Source organism: Neoarius graeffei, chromosome 9 (genome assembly GCF_027579695.1).
Source record: "Neoarius graeffei isolate fNeoGra1 chromosome 9, fNeoGra1.pri, whole genome shotgun sequence".
In the NCBI taxonomy this organism is placed as follows: Eukaryota; Metazoa; Chordata; class Actinopteri; order Siluriformes; family Ariidae; genus Neoarius; species Neoarius graeffei.
The window spans coordinates 70,520,616-70,539,796 of NC_083577.1; the positions used below are offsets into that span (position 1 = coordinate 70,520,616).

At 42.4% G+C, this 19,181-nt stretch overlaps 1 protein-coding gene across 6 annotated transcripts in view; it reads right to left on the reverse strand.

Moving 5' to 3' along the window:
- Positions 1 to 19,181, reverse strand: part of pard3bb (par-3 family cell polarity regulator beta b) — a 920,021-nt gene that overhangs the window by 385,379 nt on the left and 515,461 nt on the right. For all 6 annotated transcript variants that reach the window (XM_060930186.1, XM_060930187.1, XM_060930184.1 and 3 more), the window contains one exon: positions 1,847 to 2,017. In XM_060930186.1, coding sequence (XP_060786169.1) covers positions 1,847 to 2,017 — 171 coding nt within the window. The remainder of the gene's footprint in view (positions 1 to 1,846; positions 2,018 to 19,181) is intronic.

The window sequence follows — 19,181 nt, forward strand, 5'->3', positions numbered from 1 at the left end:
GGTGTCGACAATTTTGTCCGACCCATTTTTTGAGTTTTGCATGAAATTATATCAATTTTGCTTTTTTCCCTTTTTCTTTTTGTTTTAATCCAATGCACACAAAGGAAATAAACATGTATATAACAAAACGTGTAAATGCAATAATTTTCTGGGAGATGTGCTTCATTTTCTGGAAAAAAATCTGGGGTGCCAACACTTTCGGCCATGACTGTGTGTCTCATCTCATCATCTCATTATCTCTAGCCGCTTTATCCTTCTACAGGGTCGCAGGCAAGCTGGAGCCTATCCCAGCTGACTACGGGCGAAAGGCGGGGTACACCCTGGACAAGTCACCAGGTCATCACAGGGCTGACACATAGACACAGACAACCATTCACACTCACATTCACACCTACGGTCAATTTAGAGTCACCAGTTAACCTAACCTGCATGTCTTTGGACTGTGGGGGAAACCGGAGCACCCGGAGGAAACCCACGCGGACACGGGGAGAACATGCAAACTCCACACAGAAAGGCCCTCGCCGGCCCCGGGGCTCGAACCCAGGACCTTCTTGCTGTGAGGCGACAGCGCTAACCACTACACCACCGTGCCGCCATGACTGTATATATATATATATATATATATATATATATATATATATACACACACACACACACATATATACACGCACATATACGCAACCCTCCCCAGTCTTTCAGGGCTTGGGACCGGCACTAAGCACGCACTGACTTGTACAATCTCAGTGGCTGGGTATTTTACCTAATCTTGGAACCGTAGAGGAAACCAGAGCACCCGGAGGAAACCCACGCAGACATGTCGGCCGTGGAGTTCAAACCCGTTACCTTCTTGCTGCGAGGCGACAGTGCTAACCACTACACTACCATGCTGCCCAACATATTATATAGTTGAAAAATATAGCTGAAAATATTTTAATTGTATCTTGCTTTATAGAATGTCGTTATCTCTTTAAAAAAAAAAAAACCTTGATGAAAAGATTAACACGCATTTATTTACTCATTCAATCATTCTTGCATGAGAAGTCAATAGAAGATAGCACTAATGCACTTATTTCAATTATGTGTATGACAATTACAATTAATCCACCACAAAATGTCAAAGGTGACAAGCCTACCAAGGTGTAAATGTATACAGCTTGGAAAACACCTGGGATTAAACGGGTTAACTTTAATAAAATAAAGCCTGAGTGAACTCTGAAGTGCTACCATGATGAGTGTGTGGATGTGTGCGAGTGCTGCCTGAGTGAAGAAAAGTGTATTCCACTGTGCCCTCAGAGTGGGAATGTGTTAAACTCTGGACTTAATGGATCAAACAGCACCGCTGGTTAGTATTCATGTGTGGGCAAAGTAGCAGCGGCAGAACACAGCGATCATCAGTAAGGTTCGGTGCAGAGAGGAAAAAAAAACAAAAATAAAAGTCAGGTTAGAAGTGTGTGTTGCTTTGCACCTCACAGTATTCATCCCACCTTTCTAATTCGCGGCACTAACACTCCACTGTCCCCTCCCTTATTCAATTCTGCACTCATACGCTCGAGTGTGGGCCTCAACAGAGAAGTAACACACAATGACGGTTTATAAGCTCACAAAAATACCTTTGTCCCTCTGTGAAGTGATACTGCTTTCCCTAGAGGCATAGCTCTGACCTCAGTCAAGGAGATCCTCTGCACACAGCGAGGAACAGGCACTCAAGCTATGAATAATCAACACCTGTGACTGAACTGCTCAAATGAAGTGGCAGGAGCTTCATAGAGAAGCAAGAAAAGCACGGAAAGACGATGAGCGATTATAGCTGGGTGACGTGGTGAAGCGAGCAGCACTCTGGACCTACCTGGTTGGAGGGCAGAACAGCTCGGAGAACAACAAGCTGGATCATCCCTCTGAGGTTCCCCTCCATGGACATGGACCTGCGCAGTGTCTCCATAGCCTCGTGGTTGGACTTTCCCAAGAGTGACTCTCCGTTCACCCCAAGCAGCTGGTCGTTGACACGCAGGCGACCGTCCTGTACAAACAAGAACGCCAAGAAAAACACCGATCAGCGTCCTACAGCGCTGTAGAAAGTTCTCGTTATTTACATTCACGTCTTTAACTTTTTTTTCTTGGTCATATTAACTTCAAAAAAAAAAAAAAGAGACTGGTGAGGAAATTACTCTCTTTATAGCTGCTGTAACAAGTGAAAACAAGAGTTAACTTGCTTTGAGGATGTTCTACTTGACTGCACTACATGTAACTATTAACCGATTAAAAGTATGAGGTGCCATTATTATTATTTTTTTAAATCACTGCCATACTGATGTGGTATAAAAAGAACAAGAAGACAGTCTCATCTATATCTCCCGCCCTATGTACCAACTATATACCAAGTTTCAAGATATTATTTGTCACATTTTTCAAGTTGTGCTGCGGAAACCAACCCGACCTCTTTACACTGACCTCAGCAGCCCATGGCATAAACCCACTGGACGTTTGGTCCAAGTGAGCTAAAAATAAAAATTTTTCATATTTCTTAGTATCAAAAGGCACATATACATTACTTAAGCAACACATATACCAACTTTCAAGACCATACCACTCATAGTTTTCAAGTTCTTCTCCGGAAACAAAACGAAACAAAAACCCTACCCTTAAGACTAACCTGAGAGACTAAGTCTGAAATTGTTTCCAGGGAAACATGAAAAATTTAAATTTCTCAAATTGCTTAGCATGAAAAGGCACATCTACATCACTGTGTTAACATGTATACCAAGTTTCAAATCCGTATCATGAATAGTTTTGCTACGGAAACGAACATTGCTCTTAGAAACCAAGTTAAAATCAATTTTTTTTAATGTAAAAATTTTAAAAAAAGGTTGGTTTTTTTTTTTCAAAAATCCAAAATAACAAAAGGCACCAGTTCACGTGTTGCTTGATATGTAGACAAAGTTTCATGAAGAGATCTTCAGTAGTTTAAAGATCTGGCCTGGAAACGAAAACGTGACCGGATGGACAGCAGGACAGAACCTGTTTCTATATCCCCCACCAAACTTCGTTTGGGCAGGGGATAATAAAACACTTCAAGCTGTGCTATTATAGGAAAATAATCAACTTTAGGGAGATGACAGCATTCAAACTACCCTGTTGTTTATTTTCCAGTTACGTTTTATTCCTTAAAAGTCATCTCAGTGAGCATTTGGTAAGTAACTACACATTGCTGAAACCAAACACTCAGTGATAACGTATAATGAGACTGTATGCATGAGACTCAAATACAAAGGTGTCTTTTCGTGAGATACAGCCATAACTCATCATGATGGACAGGAGGGGACACATACAGTCCCAGGCTCAGTGACCCACAACCTCGGTCATCAACTGTGTGTCCTGATGGAGATGTCATGGCTAAATGAGGTGTAGCTGTGCGAGTGTGGCTGCTTGGCCAGAGATGGTGGATTACCCAGCGTGTGTCCCCAACCCAGTCCAAAAAACAAACAAATAAATAAAATAAATAAAAACCTAGAGGTTTAGTTCATTGGCTACTTTGAATTGTGACTTGACTGTATTTCAGATACCGAGATATGCTCACCATTTTTTTTTTTATTCATAAGGTTTAAAAAAAACAAAAATCGTTATGTGGGACTGAGTTGAAGAGTTTAGGTTATAAATTTATATTTATTAGTAGGTTCCTAGCTGGGGTTGGTTTTTTTTTTTTTGCTTGTGACACGAATGCAGCGAAAAGCAAGCTGGGCGAGTCCTGTTGGATTTTAACAGGACGCCAGAACTTCATGCATCGACATAAAATACTGTATTCCCGGACTGCACTGTAGACTACATGTAAAGGGTGTGCGCCATCCTTTTATCTCATCTCATTATCTGTAGCCGCTTTACCCTGTTCTACAGGGTCGCAGGCAAGCTGGAGCCTATCCCAGCTGACTACGGGCGAAAGGCGGGGTACACCCTGGACAAGTCGCCAGGACCATCCTTTTATGTTTATGGTATCGTTAACACACATGTTCACAAGCCAAAATGATAAGACGCTGCAGTAGGCTTACTGCACACGCACACACACACACACACACACACACACACACACACACACACACACACACACGACGGCTGTCCGGCTACTGCTCGTATTCATTAATAGGGAATCCCTGTACTCACTATACCCTGTGTATGTACATGGTACACGTGCCATTTTGGGGCTGAACCTCACTTTGATTTTTACGACAGCAGCTGGACAGGTCTGTGAGAGATGTTGATTTTTGCAACGGCTCTGAAGAAAATCTGCTCGAAATCCCGAGTCTTGGGAACGAAGACTTATTATTAAGCATGCACCGATACCGATACTGGCATCGGCATCGGCCCCGATACTCCACTAATATACTCATACTCGTACTTGTCAAACAGTTGCTGATACCATGAACCGATACCAGTGCCGATCCCATGCGCCGATACCAATGTTCCCCGCAGCGCTTTTTGTTCCATTCGAGAGAGAAAAAAAAACTGAAGCATTGTTGAGCTCAGGCTTGAGCATAATATGATAGGCTATACCATGCGCCGATAGTGTTCCGTGAAGCGCCTTTTGCCACCGTCCGTTCGAGGAAAAAAAGCCTCTCCCAGGAAAAAAATTGTAAATCTCAAGCATTGAGCGTAGGCTAATTTCGTCAGAAGACAAAAAAAAATTGTTCGACAACAACCCATTTTTCCATGACGAAGATGTGTTTGCGTAGTCATGAAACAGTGCCGTCACAACATCTTTCCCCAACACTGTCATTTTAAACATCTCTCCACACTCCACTCCCTTTCGCTGCCATATGCAGATAGGCCTACGCTAAGATCCCCAACGTTGTCCTTTTTTAATGTTGGCTATTCGCCTAGGTAAGGGTTTTGTAGGACAGGCTACTCACTAACAAACAAATGAAAATCGGATTTTTGTATAGGTGAATCCAACCGGCAGAGTTTTTAAGTATGAGTCCAACCGGGAGAGTTTAAGAGTGAAGAGTGAGAGCTTTAAGAAATGGCTGATTGAGTTTTCCAACTTGTTTCAGTTGAGGGCAACGCTAAGACCAAGGAAATTGACGTCCCATCTACAGGTATGGAGCTCCACGAGCACGGGACGCGATGTTGCGGATGGACAGCAACAGCGTCTGCCTAACAAGTTCTGCGACTGAACAAGAGCGTGCTCGAGGCATTCAACTCTCCTGCAGCACACAGCAGGATGTGCGCACATGCACATGGGGGGGGGGGGGGGGGGGGGCATATTTTAGTCTGCATTACTGGCGATGGAAATTAAATAATACATCGTCGCCGGCCGCCACTGTTATCTTGTGCGCTCTCTGTGATGTTGCGATGGTCACTGCTCCTCCCTTTCACGCCCTTGTCTTGTTGCTAAATGTAATTAGAGTAGTTTAAGCGCACCACCAGAACAACCCTTAAGTCAACCAAGACCGCAATGTTGCGGAAGGCCGATGATAGAGAGGGTAAGTGACCAGCGGAGTGAAATGATCACGCTGCATGTGGTAACTCACTGCTCTCTCCTCCCTTCATCAACAATCGGTCTTACATGTTGCAAGAGTGCAAGTCTTTCTTGACTTCGAAAGTTGGACATTGTAATCTAATCCAAATAAATAGCAGCCTTTTTCAGAAATTCATCTCATCTCATTATCTCTAGCCGCTTTATCCTTCTACAGGGTCGCAGGCAAGCTGGAGCCTATCCCAGCTGACTACGGGCGAAAGGCGGGGTACACCCTGGACAAGTCGCCAGGTCATCACAGGGCTGACACATAGACACAGACAACCATTCACACTCACATTCACACCTACGGTCAATTTAGAGTCACCAGTTAACCTAACCTGCATGTCTTTGGACTGTGGGGGAAACCGGAGCACCCGGAGGAAACCCACGCAGACACGGGGAGAACATGCAAACTCCACACAGAAAGGCCCTCGCCGGCCCCGGGGCTCGAACCCAGGACCTTCTTGCTGTGAGGCGACAGCGCTAACCACTACACCACCGTGCCGCCTCTTTTTCAGAAATTGCAGCAGCTAAATACTTAATTCTTTGTGTAGGCTATTTGCAATGAGTGTAGTTTTCTGGGAGTGAATGTTGCGCGACAATCGAGAGAGGTTGCACACGGAAGCGCAGATAGCCTTGTAGTCCACGTTACACTGCCAGCAGACAGCGCCTCTTCATTTCACGGTAGCGCTTCTTTTGCAACATTGTTATGTAGGCCTAGTAGGCCTAGCGCAGCAGCGCTTAGGTTTTGCAACATTATTGTAACAATGTTGCAAAAGATAAGCGCTACCGTGAAGAGGCGCTGTCTGGCTGTGTGACGTGGACTCAAGGCTACTCTGCGCTTCTGGAGCAGCGGAGATTGTCAATGTGAACCCGTGTGCATGATCACTCCAGTTAGAAAACAACATTCACGGGAAATAGATAAAGTAGGCCTATTAAATATTCAAATGCTGCAATTTTTGAAAAATTATATTTTAATAACATCAACAGTATCGGTATCGGTAGTACTCGGTATCGGCAAGTACTGAAATGATAGTACTCATACTCGTATCGGTTTTCACAAATGTGGTATCGGTGCATCTCTACTTATTATCGGACTTGTTCACATGCAACTCACACAATCGTTATATTGTTCTCGCAGTCTATTAGACTCAGGAGCTCAGACTGCAGTTACTGACTTTGGATTACAGACATGCAACTCTTGCAGTCTTTGTTTATAGTTATCTCGGTATTAAAGGTCTGTCTTAAGTGGCCACTTGCATTCCCTCAGTTTTCCTGGGTATATTCACTGTCTTATCTGTACACTGAATGTCCTGAACAGGAGCTCAGATTGCAGTTGCTAAAATAGTAATAATTTATTGCTATAAGGTGTTTTGTGGTCAGTGTACTACACTGTAGTGTCATGTGGTAATGCATTACATAACAATGCAACTTTCATAACTATTACTATAGATGTCATTTGTAATAATGTTCTACGCATTTACCTGCAACTCTGACAATATCATTTTCAGTGACTAATAAAACGGTTTTGAAAGTTCCTACTTTTAAAACATTTTTTTAAATGGTAATTTATGTCTCAAAATGCATCTCCGGGCATTTAAAAACTGTAGAGCTGCTGGGGGCCTCTGGCAGCCCCCGGATGATCACTGGCCTTACTGGATACCCCCCCCCTTTTTTCCTGGATCCGCCCTGATTACAGTGGCTTCTGGCTGAGCAGATCTCTCCTTGTGACACTACAATACATGAGACAAGCTTGTATTGTCAAACCGTCAGAAAACGAACCTGTCCTATCACATGTCCCCTGCCTCTGCTGTGATTCGCAACCTCGGTTTATTTCTTCACACTCTCTCTCACCTTAAAAACGGTCTAACGGTGAGATTTTAAAACAAAGGTAAAGGGTGTGATCTGACCAGTAACTGTGATGTGTGTGAGAGAACTGAAAGTTGTTAGAAATGGACAAGAACGAAACGCCCCTTGGGTGTGAAAACACAACCCAGCCTGCAGCACATGGCTCATTAAGCAAAAAAGACCCAGCGGGACACCAGTACATCCCACTGAAACACCCACACAGAAACGGAAAAGCCACACAGAACAACAACACTTCTTTACTGGTGTATTATACAGTTGTACAAATCAGCTACGTGCCTTTCAATCTTTAAATGGAGCGGTTCATACAGAAAGGAATGCCTAATCTGCATTAAAACACACTGTTCAATTCCCATTTTTTGCTCAGATCAGATTTGCCCATCTTGAGGGTTCACATTCATAATTACAAGAGACCCGTATCTAACTAATGTGAAAGCATCTGTCCACTGTAAAGCCACACATTGGTGAGTCGTTTGCATGACCACCAACAAAAAAAGTGCAATCTCTGTGAGACGATTCATGGTATTAAAGCGGAATATATAGACATGCTAGTGCAAGTAGTGAACACGTTTTGCTCTGGAGGGTGGCAAACAGTTCGTCAGCTGTACATGATCAGGCTGAGAAGGCAAAAAAAAAAAAAGCCAGACGGCTAGCTTTTGCTGTTTTCGCAGATATTGTAGCTCTCCTTCATTGTTGTTCTGCCGCACTGCCGGTGCTTGCTGATGAAGACAGCGCACTCAGCGCATGCATACGGGCAAAAAGCCACACGAATTCCGATCGGACCATTCTCATTCATGTCACATGGCCATGAATCATATACGGAGCCGATCTAGGACCATATCTGAAAGTGGCTCAAATTTGATTTGAAAAGATTGGATTTCTGTGTCCACAGACATGAAAACATGAGATCTGTGACACATTAAGGCAAAAAAAATCAGATTTGAGTCACTTCAGCCGGATAACGTGAACGTACGTACCATAGCAAGGATACAGAGGGATCTTTATATAGACAGATAAAAGATATGCACTTACCATCAAATACTTTTATTCCATATTTCGTTGCTTTTTTGTGTATTTTTGGGGGTTTTGTTTTGGAGTAGAGTTTTCATTTCGTCCTTGGTTGGTTCAGCAACAAGCTCTGGCATTTTGTTTTTCTCTACCCACTGTATATGAGCTGATAGCCTGGTAGTAGAGTAGCCAATCAGATCATATCCAGTGAATGTGGATAGAATATGAAAATAAATAAATAATTTACACACACACACACACACACACACACACACACACACACACACACACACACACACACACAGTGGTATGCACTGTATCTACAGATTTTCAATGATGTTTAGGTCAGGGGACTGTGAGGGCCAGGGCAAAACCTTTAGCTTGCGCCTCTTGAGGTATTCCATTGTAGAGTTTGAGGTGTGTTTTGGATCATCGTCTTATTGTAGGACCCATCCTCTTTTTAACTTCAACTTTTTTACAGATGGTGTGATGTTTGCTTCCAGAGTTTGCTGGTATTTATTCGAATCCATGCTTCCCTCGACCAGTGAAATGTGCCCTGTGCCACTGGCTGCAACACAACCCCAGAGCATGATCGATCCACACCCATGCTTCAGAGTTGGAGAGGTGTTCTTTTCCTGGAATTTGGCACCCTTTTCTCTCCAAACATACCTTTGCACATTGTGGCCAAAAAGTTCTATTTTGATTTCATCAGTCCGCAGGACTTGTTTCCAAAATGCATCAGGCTTGCTTAGATGTTCATTTGCAAACTTCAGATGCTGAATTTTGTGGCTAGGACGCAGGAAATGTTTTCTTCTGATGACTCTCTCATGAAGGTCATATTTGTTCAGGTGTCGCTGCATAGTAGAACAGTGCACCACCACTCCAGGGTCTGCTAAATCTTTCTGAAGGTCTTTTGCAGTCAAACAGGGGTTTTTATTTGCCTTTCTAGCAATCCAACGAGCAGTTCTTTCAGAAAGTTTTCATCATCTTCCAGACCTCACCTTGATCTCCACTGTATCTGTTAACTGCCATTTCTTAATTACATTACGATCTGAGGAAACGGCTACCTGAAAACACTTTGCTATGTTCTTGTAGCCTTCTCCTGCTTTGTGAGCATCAATTATTTTATTATTCAGAATGCGAGGGAGTTGCTTAGAGGAGCCCATGGCTGTTGATTTTAGGGACAAGTTTGAGGAGTCAGAGAATTTATACAGCTTTGAAATCTGCATCATCTAACCTTTCCTAACGAAGAATTTGAACAAGCCACAGCTCAATAAGCTAATTAAGGTCTGGAACCTTGGTAAAAGTTACCTGAGAACTCAAATGTATTGGGGTGCCCGAACTTTCACATGGTGTTCCTTTTCTTTTTCCACTCTCCAATTGTACAAAACAAAAATAATACACAAATCCTGCATAAAACGCTGAAAAGAAATGTCTCGTCTTTACCTTTATGCCTTTTGGTGATCAGTTCATCTTCTGCTCACTTAACTATTCACAGTAACAGACATTTTCAGTAAGGGTGCCCAAACTTTTGCATACCACTGTGTGCGCGCGTGTGTATATTTTATATATATATATATATATATATATATATATATATATATATATATATATATATATATATAACACAGTGGTGCTTGAAAGTTTGCGAACCCTTTAGAATTTTCTGTATTTCTGCATAAATATGACCTAAAACATCATCAGATTTTCACACAAGTCCTAAAAGTAGATAAAGAGAACCCAGTTAAACAAATGAGACAAAAATATTATACTTGGTCATTTATTTATTGAGGAAAATGATCCAATATTACATATCTGTGAGTGGCAAAAGTATGTGAACCTCTAGGATTAGCAGTTAATTTGAAGGTGAAATTAGAGTCAGGTGTTTTCAATCAGTCGGGTGACAATCAGGTGTGAGTGGGCACCCTGTTTTATTTAAAGAACAGGGATCTATCAAAGTCTGATCTTCACAACACGTTTGTGAAAGTGTATCATGGCACAAACAAAGGAGATTTCTGAGGACCTCAGAAAAAGCGTTGCTGATGCTCATCAGTCTGGAAAAGATTACAAAACCATCTCTAAAGAGTTTGGACTCCACCAATCCACAGTCAGACAGATTGTGTACAAATGGAGGAAATTCAAGACCATTGTTAACCTCCCCAGGAGTGGTCGACCAACAAAGATCACTCCAAGAGCAAGGCATGGAATAGTCGGCGAGGTCACAAAGGACCCCAGGGTAACTTCTAAGCAACTGAAGGCCTCTCTCACATTGGCTAATGTTAATGTTCATGAGTCCACCATCAGGAGAACACTGAACAACAATGGTGTGCATGGCAGGGTTGCAAGGAGAAAGCCACTGCTCTTCAAAAAAGAACACTGCTGCTCATCTGCAGTTTGCTAAAGATCACATGGACAAGCCAGAAGGCTATTGGAAAAATGTTTTGTGGATGGATGAGACCAAAATAGAACTTTCTGGTTTAAATGATAAGCGTTATGTTTGGAGAAAGGAAAACACTGCATTCCAGCACCTTATCCCATCTGTGAAACATGGTGGTGGTAGTATCATGGTTTGGGCCTGTTTTGCTGCATCTGGGCCAGGACGGCTTGCCATCATTGATGGAACAATGAATTCTGAATTATACCAGCGAATTCTAAAGGAAAATGTCAGGACATCTGTCCATGAACTGAATCTCAAGAGAAGGTGGGTCATGCAGCAAGACAACGACTCTAAGCACACAAGTCGTTCTACCAAAGAATGGTTAAAGAAGAACAAAGTTAATGTTTTGGAATGGCCAAGTCAAAGTCCTGACCTTAATCCAATCTAAACGTTGTGGAAGGACCTGAAGCGAGCAGTTCATGTGAGGAAACCCACCAACATCCCAGAGTTGAAGTTGTTCTGTACGGAGGAATGGGCTAAAATTCCTCCAAGCCAGTGTGCAGGACTGATCAACAGTTACCGCAAACGTTTAGTTGCAGTTATTGCTGCACAAGGGGATCACACCAGATAGTGAAAGCAAAGGTTCACATACTTTTGCCACTCACAGATATGTAATATTGGATCATTTTCCTCAATAAATAAATGACCAAGTATAATATTTTTGTCTCATTTGTTTAACTGGGTTCTCTTTATCTACTTTTAGGACTTGTGTGAAAATCTGATGATGTTTTAGGTCGTATTTATGCAGAAATATAGAACATTCTAAAGGGTTCACAAACTTTCAAGCACCACTGTATGTGTGTGTATGTTTTTTTTTTTTTTGTATTTTGTAATATTTAATGTATTTTAACAGGACATTAAAAATAAGCCTCAGAAGCAGACACCTAGTCAGTTGTGATTATAATAATGAAATGTGCACAAAATTATTACAATAAGGGATTTGTTAATATAATATTGCCCATTTCCATTACAGGTATTTAGCAGATGCTCTTACGACATACAAAATACCCAGCCTGGGGAGCAGTTAGGGGTTAGGTACCTTGCTCATGGGCACTTCAGCCATTCCTGCTGGTCCAGGGAATCAAACTGGCAACCTTTTGGTCCCAAAGCTGATTCCGTTACCAATATTAAAGCTGGCCTGCTTTAAGTCATTGTCTTTCCTGGGGTCACATGCCTGAGGTGCGTGGAGCCATTTAAACTTTTACATCTGTTTAAGGAATTAAATAGCTCAGTGAATCAGATCGGAAAATATGCCAATACTGACGACCAGATTGAGATACACATTACAATATACATCCCATCAGAACAGTTTCGGTCTTCATTATAGCTGAGCCCGTCCTATACAAGGTGTAATTACTGTCGTTAAGAGAACTCTGCAGTATTTCTGGAGAAACGAGACATTTCGGACATAAGTCCCAGAAGCAAAGTGCTTCTGAGGCTGCTAATATTCAAAAGAGTTGGTGATATGAAAGTTGTCAAAAACATAACCTAAATTCCATGAGGTGTCAAAGTACTAAAAGTGGAGATGAGCCGTTTTTCCATTAAGTTTCCACTCTTCATTGCTCCCATAACAAGAACTAGCAATGAAGAGAGGTTATTAATGTCGTACTTCAATGGTGAAGTGTCTTACGACTGGAAAGGAGAAACGGTTCGATGTCATGGTACGACATGCTGAAAAAACACTCAGCCAGTCTTTTCTTGGTTTCTCCAATGTACAGCTGATTATATCTCTTACACGTCACACAATAAACTCCAGCTCAGATGCGTGTGCGATGAGCGACAAAAGCTGACTCTTTCAGCCAGACGTCTTCAAACTTCAAGCTTAACACAGTATATTTTCAATATAACCCTTTTATCGATCGTTGAACGTCCCTTGTATAAAACATCAAATGCTTCCAAGTGTCCGACACTTCACTGTTCCTCAAACTGCTTGAACACTGCTCTGTGCTGCCCAGCACTTTTAATCTCTATCTAATTATCCTAACAATTAGCATTATTTCTAACATGTTAGATTGAATACTTTCTTTTCTCTTTTTTGTGGTCTGAAAACTGAAAGTGTCTTTTCTGATCATTTTCAGTGGCCTCCTGTTAAGTCGATCGCATTGATAGAGTTTACTTCACACTGATGAACGTAAAACATTCTCCATTCACCTTGGCAGAATGCCATGGCACTGCATCTGGGCATCCATTAAGTATAGGCCCCTTGCGCATGATGTCACGCATCACTTGATAATTACACCCGGGGGTCAAACAGACACCGCCTTTCATGTAAGCAAGGCTTAATCTGTCTTCAATAGGGTTCATTTTTGCGCTGTTTTTGGTTGTTCGAATTGAGAAATGGATAAAAGGCATTACCGTCTCCCCGCTATCAAGGAAAATGTTAACAAAGAGAAGCAAATGCTTCAAGAACACAGAAGAAATGAGTGGTTAAAGAGAATACGATGAGACGTGCCAAGCCTGAAAACTCCAGAGAAATTTGCGATTGTAATTAAAATCTATTTTTAAATAATAGAAAGTCGGAAGTGAGTATGGAAGAGTTTGCTTAAGAATCTCGTTTTATTTTTTTCTGCTCGCATTCGAGGTAGCTTCTTCATGAAAGTGTTTGATTTTCTTACAGGTGAAGCAGCTTCCTTATTCGACATGGAAAACCCAGATTGGTTTCAAACAACTCGGACACAACTCAGTAAAAAATCCAACAAGGAGCGACATGCGGGATATATCCCGAAAGAACAGAAAAGATTAAGAGCAGAGGGTGCTTGAAGCTTTGTTTCTGTTAGCAGAGGAACCCAGTCCTGTGCAAAATGTCACCATGAAGTCAGAGTGTAGAAATGAACCCCCAGTTCGAGAGAATTCTACACAAACAGACTGAACTTTACAACAACTGCACGCATGTGAAATGGAACTAAATCGACTAAGGCAGGAAAAACTATTTTGGATAAAATTGTTACTGCCTGTTACACACTGATCAACCTGTGTGACTCATGCCCCTTTTCCACCAAAGCAGTTCCAGGGCTGGTTCGGGGCCAGTGCTTAGTTTGGAACCGGGTTTTCTGTTTCCACTGACAAAGAACTGGCTCTGGGGCCAGAAAAACCGGTTCCAGGCTAGCACCAACTCTCTGCTGGGCCAGAGGAAAGAACCGCTTACGTCAGCGGGGGGGTGGAGTTGTTAAGACCAACTACAATAATAAGACCGCGAAAGATCGCCATTTTTAAGCAGCGAGAAGCAGCAGCTGTACAAACGCGAAGTCATCCATTATTATTATTGTTGTTGCTGCTTCTTCTGTGTTGTTTTTGCTTCGATATTCGCGCCAAGGTTTATGCAAACGTAGCGACGTAATTGACGTATACAGCGACGTAACTGACGTGGCTTCCTTTAGCACCGCGAGCTATGGAAAAGCAAACTGGTTCTCAGCTGGCTCGCAAGTTGAACGAGTTGTGAACCAGCACCAGCACTGGCCCCGAACCAGCCCTGGAACTGCTTTGGTGGAAAAGGGGTCTCAGTTGTGCCTTTTGAATAGAGAATAAATGAAGAGGGAACTGAACATTAACCGTTTATTGAAATTACTATTACAAGAGTGATTATAGTTACGATATGACTACAGCTACAACTGGAATGTGCTGATTCTGTTAGCGTTTTTAATTATTGTACCATCCGCTATTAGATAAAATAAAAATAAAATCTTACAACATTGTTTGAAAGTCTAGAGCAAGATATTTTGTTATTTTACAAATAATAACACTTCAGATATTGTTTTAACAATAAGTATCACTGTATAAATGACAGAGTGCAAATAGCTCTGTAACTAGATGTCTGTGGAGTTGCTGAGACATGGAGGGCCGGGAATACCATCGAGCCCACAGTTCAGGTAGGAGTCCTCTGAGGGTAAATGCTTTAGCTTTTACAACATTTTGTTCCCCAAGGCTGATAGTGGGGAAAAATGTCTTAACACAAAGAAGGTTTTCTTGCTTTTGTAGTTTTTTTTTTTTTAAACTCTTCTTCCGTGTCTGGACTCTTTGGGGGGAAAAAGAAAGTATATTCCAACATGTAGCTAACGCTAGGCCACAAATCTGCACCGTCACTCCAGTCGTTTCGAGGAATTTTGTACGGCTTATAACCGTTAATAAACTCTAATTTCCACGTACACTACCGTTCAAAAGTTTGGGGTTACTTTGAAATTTCCTTATTTTTGAAAGAAAAGCACTGTTCTTTTCAATGAAGATCACTTTAAACTAGTGCTGTCAAGCAATTAAAATATTTAATCGCGATTAATGTCGCGACTGTCATAGTTAACTCGCGATTAATCGCAATTTAATCGCACATTTTTGTCACATGAAAAACCATTGTAATTCTCTTATCAGCATAAAAAAGTGAATGGGCTTGCTCACCGTTCGAACTACGGGGGTACTAAGGGGATCCAAGATCCCCTGAAACAGACATGAGATCCCTTGAAAACATGATTTGGGAAATGTTGGGGGGTCTCTAAAATATTGGCAAAATGATGTTTATTGACATAGCAATCGTGTGTAATGGGAAGCATTTGCATATCCGAAGTGAGCGCGCGATGGAGATCCGCGCTCTGAGACAAGCGCAAGCACCCCCCCCAAGGGAAAAAAGGGACCCCCCGAAAATATCGGCATAGTTCGAACATTGGTTGTACCAATGTTTTTTTTTATTGCAGAGCATAACACGTCTTGTCACAGCCACTGCAAAGTGGGGCTGGAGCCGCCGATGGGAAAACAAAACCTAAGCCGAGCACCGTGGCTCTTCGGGGGAGGGCAGAGGACTCTGGCTGTGCGGGGCGTGGCATTACAGTCTAGCTGCTATCGTTTTTCTAAGCAAAGTCTCTGTTCCAAGTTCCTGGCAGTTTCAAAAGCTTATGAAAAACCTACATCATGTCACAGAGCGTTAATCTCGCGATAAAAAAATTATCGCCGTTAAAATTAAGTTAACGCGTTAATAACGCGACATTTTTGACAGCACTACTTTAAACTAATCAGAAATACACTCTATACATTGCTAATGTGGTAAATGACTATTCTAGCTGCAAATGTCTGGTTTTTGGTGCAATATCTCCATAGGTGTATAGAGGCCCATTTCCAGCAACTCTCACTCCAGTGTTCTAATGGTACAATGTGTTTGCTCATTGCCTCAGAAGGCTAATGGATGATTAGAAAACCCTTGTACAATCATGTTAGCACAGCTGAAAACAGTTGAGCTCTTTAGAGAAGCTATAAAACTGACCTTCCTTTGAGCAGATTGAGTTTCTGGAGCATCACATTTGTGGGGTCGATTAAATGCTCAAAATGGCCAGAAAAATGTCTTGACTATATTTTCTATTCATTTTACAACTTATGGTGGGAAATAAAAGTGTGACTTTTCATGGAAAACACAAAATTGTCTGGGTGACCCCAAACTTTTGAACGGTAGTGTATATCTACCATTTGCTTTTTTCTGACTAAGATTATCCAAGTAATTCGGTAGAACTTTTTTTAGCTGTAGTTTTCTTTGGACAACAGCAACAGACGCTGGACATCTTTGCTTGGGTTCAATATGTGAACAGTATGGAAACAAAGTTCGCTTGTCCCCCAGGCCTAGGGTAGCGACGGTTGCTCAGGTAAATGTGACGTCAGTGCAAGGGGTCTATAGCGAGCACTGATTAATCAATCATTAATGTGAGACGGTGTGAAGGAGGCGAGGCTTCCAGTGAGCGTCAGGTAATATTGAAGAGTTCAAAACACTTGTGCAACTGTTAATTAGTGCATCTTTCTTTTTATGACTATTTAAAAAGAAAAAAAAGAAAAGAAAATGGCACGATTGGTGTAATTTTGAGTACATTCCAGTCTTTTCTGATGCTAAAAGTCTGAGCTCCTACGCAAAATGTGCAAAGGTTGGCAGATCTGATATAGTCTTTTACTTTCTCGGTATTTTCCATCTGCTTTGGGACCTATGATTTTAGTAGATATATCAATAAATCTGCAAGTTATGCTTGTGTCTCACCCTGTCTGTCTGTCTCTCTCGCTTCTTTCTCGATCACGAGTCTAGGGAGAAGACACATCTCACCCACAGACTCGGGACACTTCCAGCTAATTAGCATAGGCACAGAGAGTTTTTAATTAGCGTTAATGCGCTGGAGCTAGCACTAGCTCTGCTCTGTAATTACAGCATAGTGTCATCAGGGGCTACATTAGGAAAAACAGGCCTTTTAGTCCATACACACGCACACACACTTTACCTCTCCTTGCTACAGTAGTCTGACGGCTGCCCTGGCTGATATGAGAGCTCGGGGAACGAAGGGGCACCATAAAGTTATTAAGTGCTTCTGGCATCACCAAAGTGCCCTGACTCCAGACCTGATAAGACTCTCTGACAGCCTCCTACATTTATACAAAAAAGCAGCTCTTGGTTTTAGATGTAAACACTCACACACGTATGAAACTGCATACTGAGAAACATACTCACACATACACAAACACACCTCCTCCTGGATAGCTGGGTATTTTTAGATCCTCTCCTCACATGGATTTAACATAAGGAAGATGATGAAGGAAAAAAAAAAAAAGGTGTGATATCTCCCCATCCCCTACACCCACCCCCAGCCTAACTGCACATATGGACAAACAGGATGGGTTCAAGCTTGTACTTAGCAAACTTCTCCCAAGGAGCCTTTAGTAGAGGAACTACTCAAGGATAGAATAGAATAGAATAGAATAGAATGCCTTTATTGTCACTATACGCATGTACAATGAGATTAAAGCATCTCCAATAACAGTGCAAACAGCGGAGAGAGAGAGAGAGAGAGAGAGAGAGAGAGAGAGAGAGAGAGAGAGAGGAAGGGGGGTGTAAGGTGCACAGTCTGAGGTGTATGTGTTGTGTTACACATTATGGAGTGAGGTATTGCACATATAAAGTATTGCACAGAGACAGTCACATTATAAATTATTGCATGAGAGAGTCACATTATAAAATAAAATATTACACATTATGAAGTATGCAAGGTAAGGTAAGGTGCACAGACTTGAGATGTATGTGTTGTGTGTAAGGTGCACAGTCCTGAGGTGAATGTGTTGCGTTTCACATTATGGAGTGAGGTATTGCACATTATAAAAGTATTGCATAGAGAGAGTCACCTTACAAAGTACTGCACATTATAAATTAGTAAATAGTAAAATAAATGGACTATAAAGTCAGAGCATATCCGAGTTCAGGGCGGTTATGGCTTTTGGAAAGAAGCTGTTTTTTAATCGATTTGTCTTTGTCCTGATGCACCTGTAGCGCCTCCCTGAGGGCAACAGGTCGAACAGATCAAAGCCAGGGTGGGAGCTGTCCTTGATAATGTTCTTAGCTCTGCTAAGGCAGTGGGAGGTGTAAATGTCCATCAGGGAGGGGAGAGGGCAGCCAATGATCTTCTGTGCTGCCTTAACTACTCTCTGGAGCCTCTCCCTGTCTACAGCAGTGCAGCTGCCGTACCATACAGTAATACAGTACATCAGTAGGCTCTCGATGGATGAGCGGTAGAAGGTCAGCAGCAGGTTGGAGTTTAGGTTGTACTTCCTGAGGACTCTCAGGAAGTGTAGCCGCTGCTGAGCCTTCTTAATGACTGCTGTAATGTTTGCTGACCAGGAGATGTCGGCGGAGATGAGGACGCCGAGAAACCGGAAGGTGTGGACCCTCTCCACATACACGTTGTTGATGTAGAGGGGGGCTAGGTCGGTGCTGTGCTTCCTGAAGTCAATAATGAGGTCTTTGGTTTTCTTGGTGTTCAGAGCGAGGTTATTTTCTGAACACCAGGCTGCCAACTTCAGGACCTCCTCTCCCTTTGAGATGAGTCCGACCACTGTGGTGTCGTCAGCAAACTTGACGATAAGGTTGTTGTGAGTCGGACTACAGTCGTGGGTGTAGAGGCAGTACAGGAGGGGGCTCAGCACACAGCCCTGTGGAGAGCCGTGCTCAACGTGCGGGTGGAGGAGAAGTGGGGGCCAAGTCTCACAGTCTGGGGCCAGTTAGTTAGAAAGTCCTTTATCCAGGCACATGTGAGAGGGGGGAGGCCGAGAGTATCCAGTTTACGGATCATACACTACTGATCAATTCATTAATACTTGTAAATTACAATCTGGAATAAACATCAGCCTTGATTCACAAATAGCCCGACATGCTTGGAAGCCAAGAGCAAATTCTGACAAACTGTCAGTGTTGTTAGGTCTAGGAGATGTGCAACGCAAAACACTGATCATTTACTGCCACGCTTGGTGAACATTAACAAACTGGCAAAAGGGATTTTTTTGTAATAAGGCTGGCAAAAAAAAAATTACACTGCTTTGCTGTGGTTCCCATGGTGACTTAAACAACTCCGTGTATGACCAACT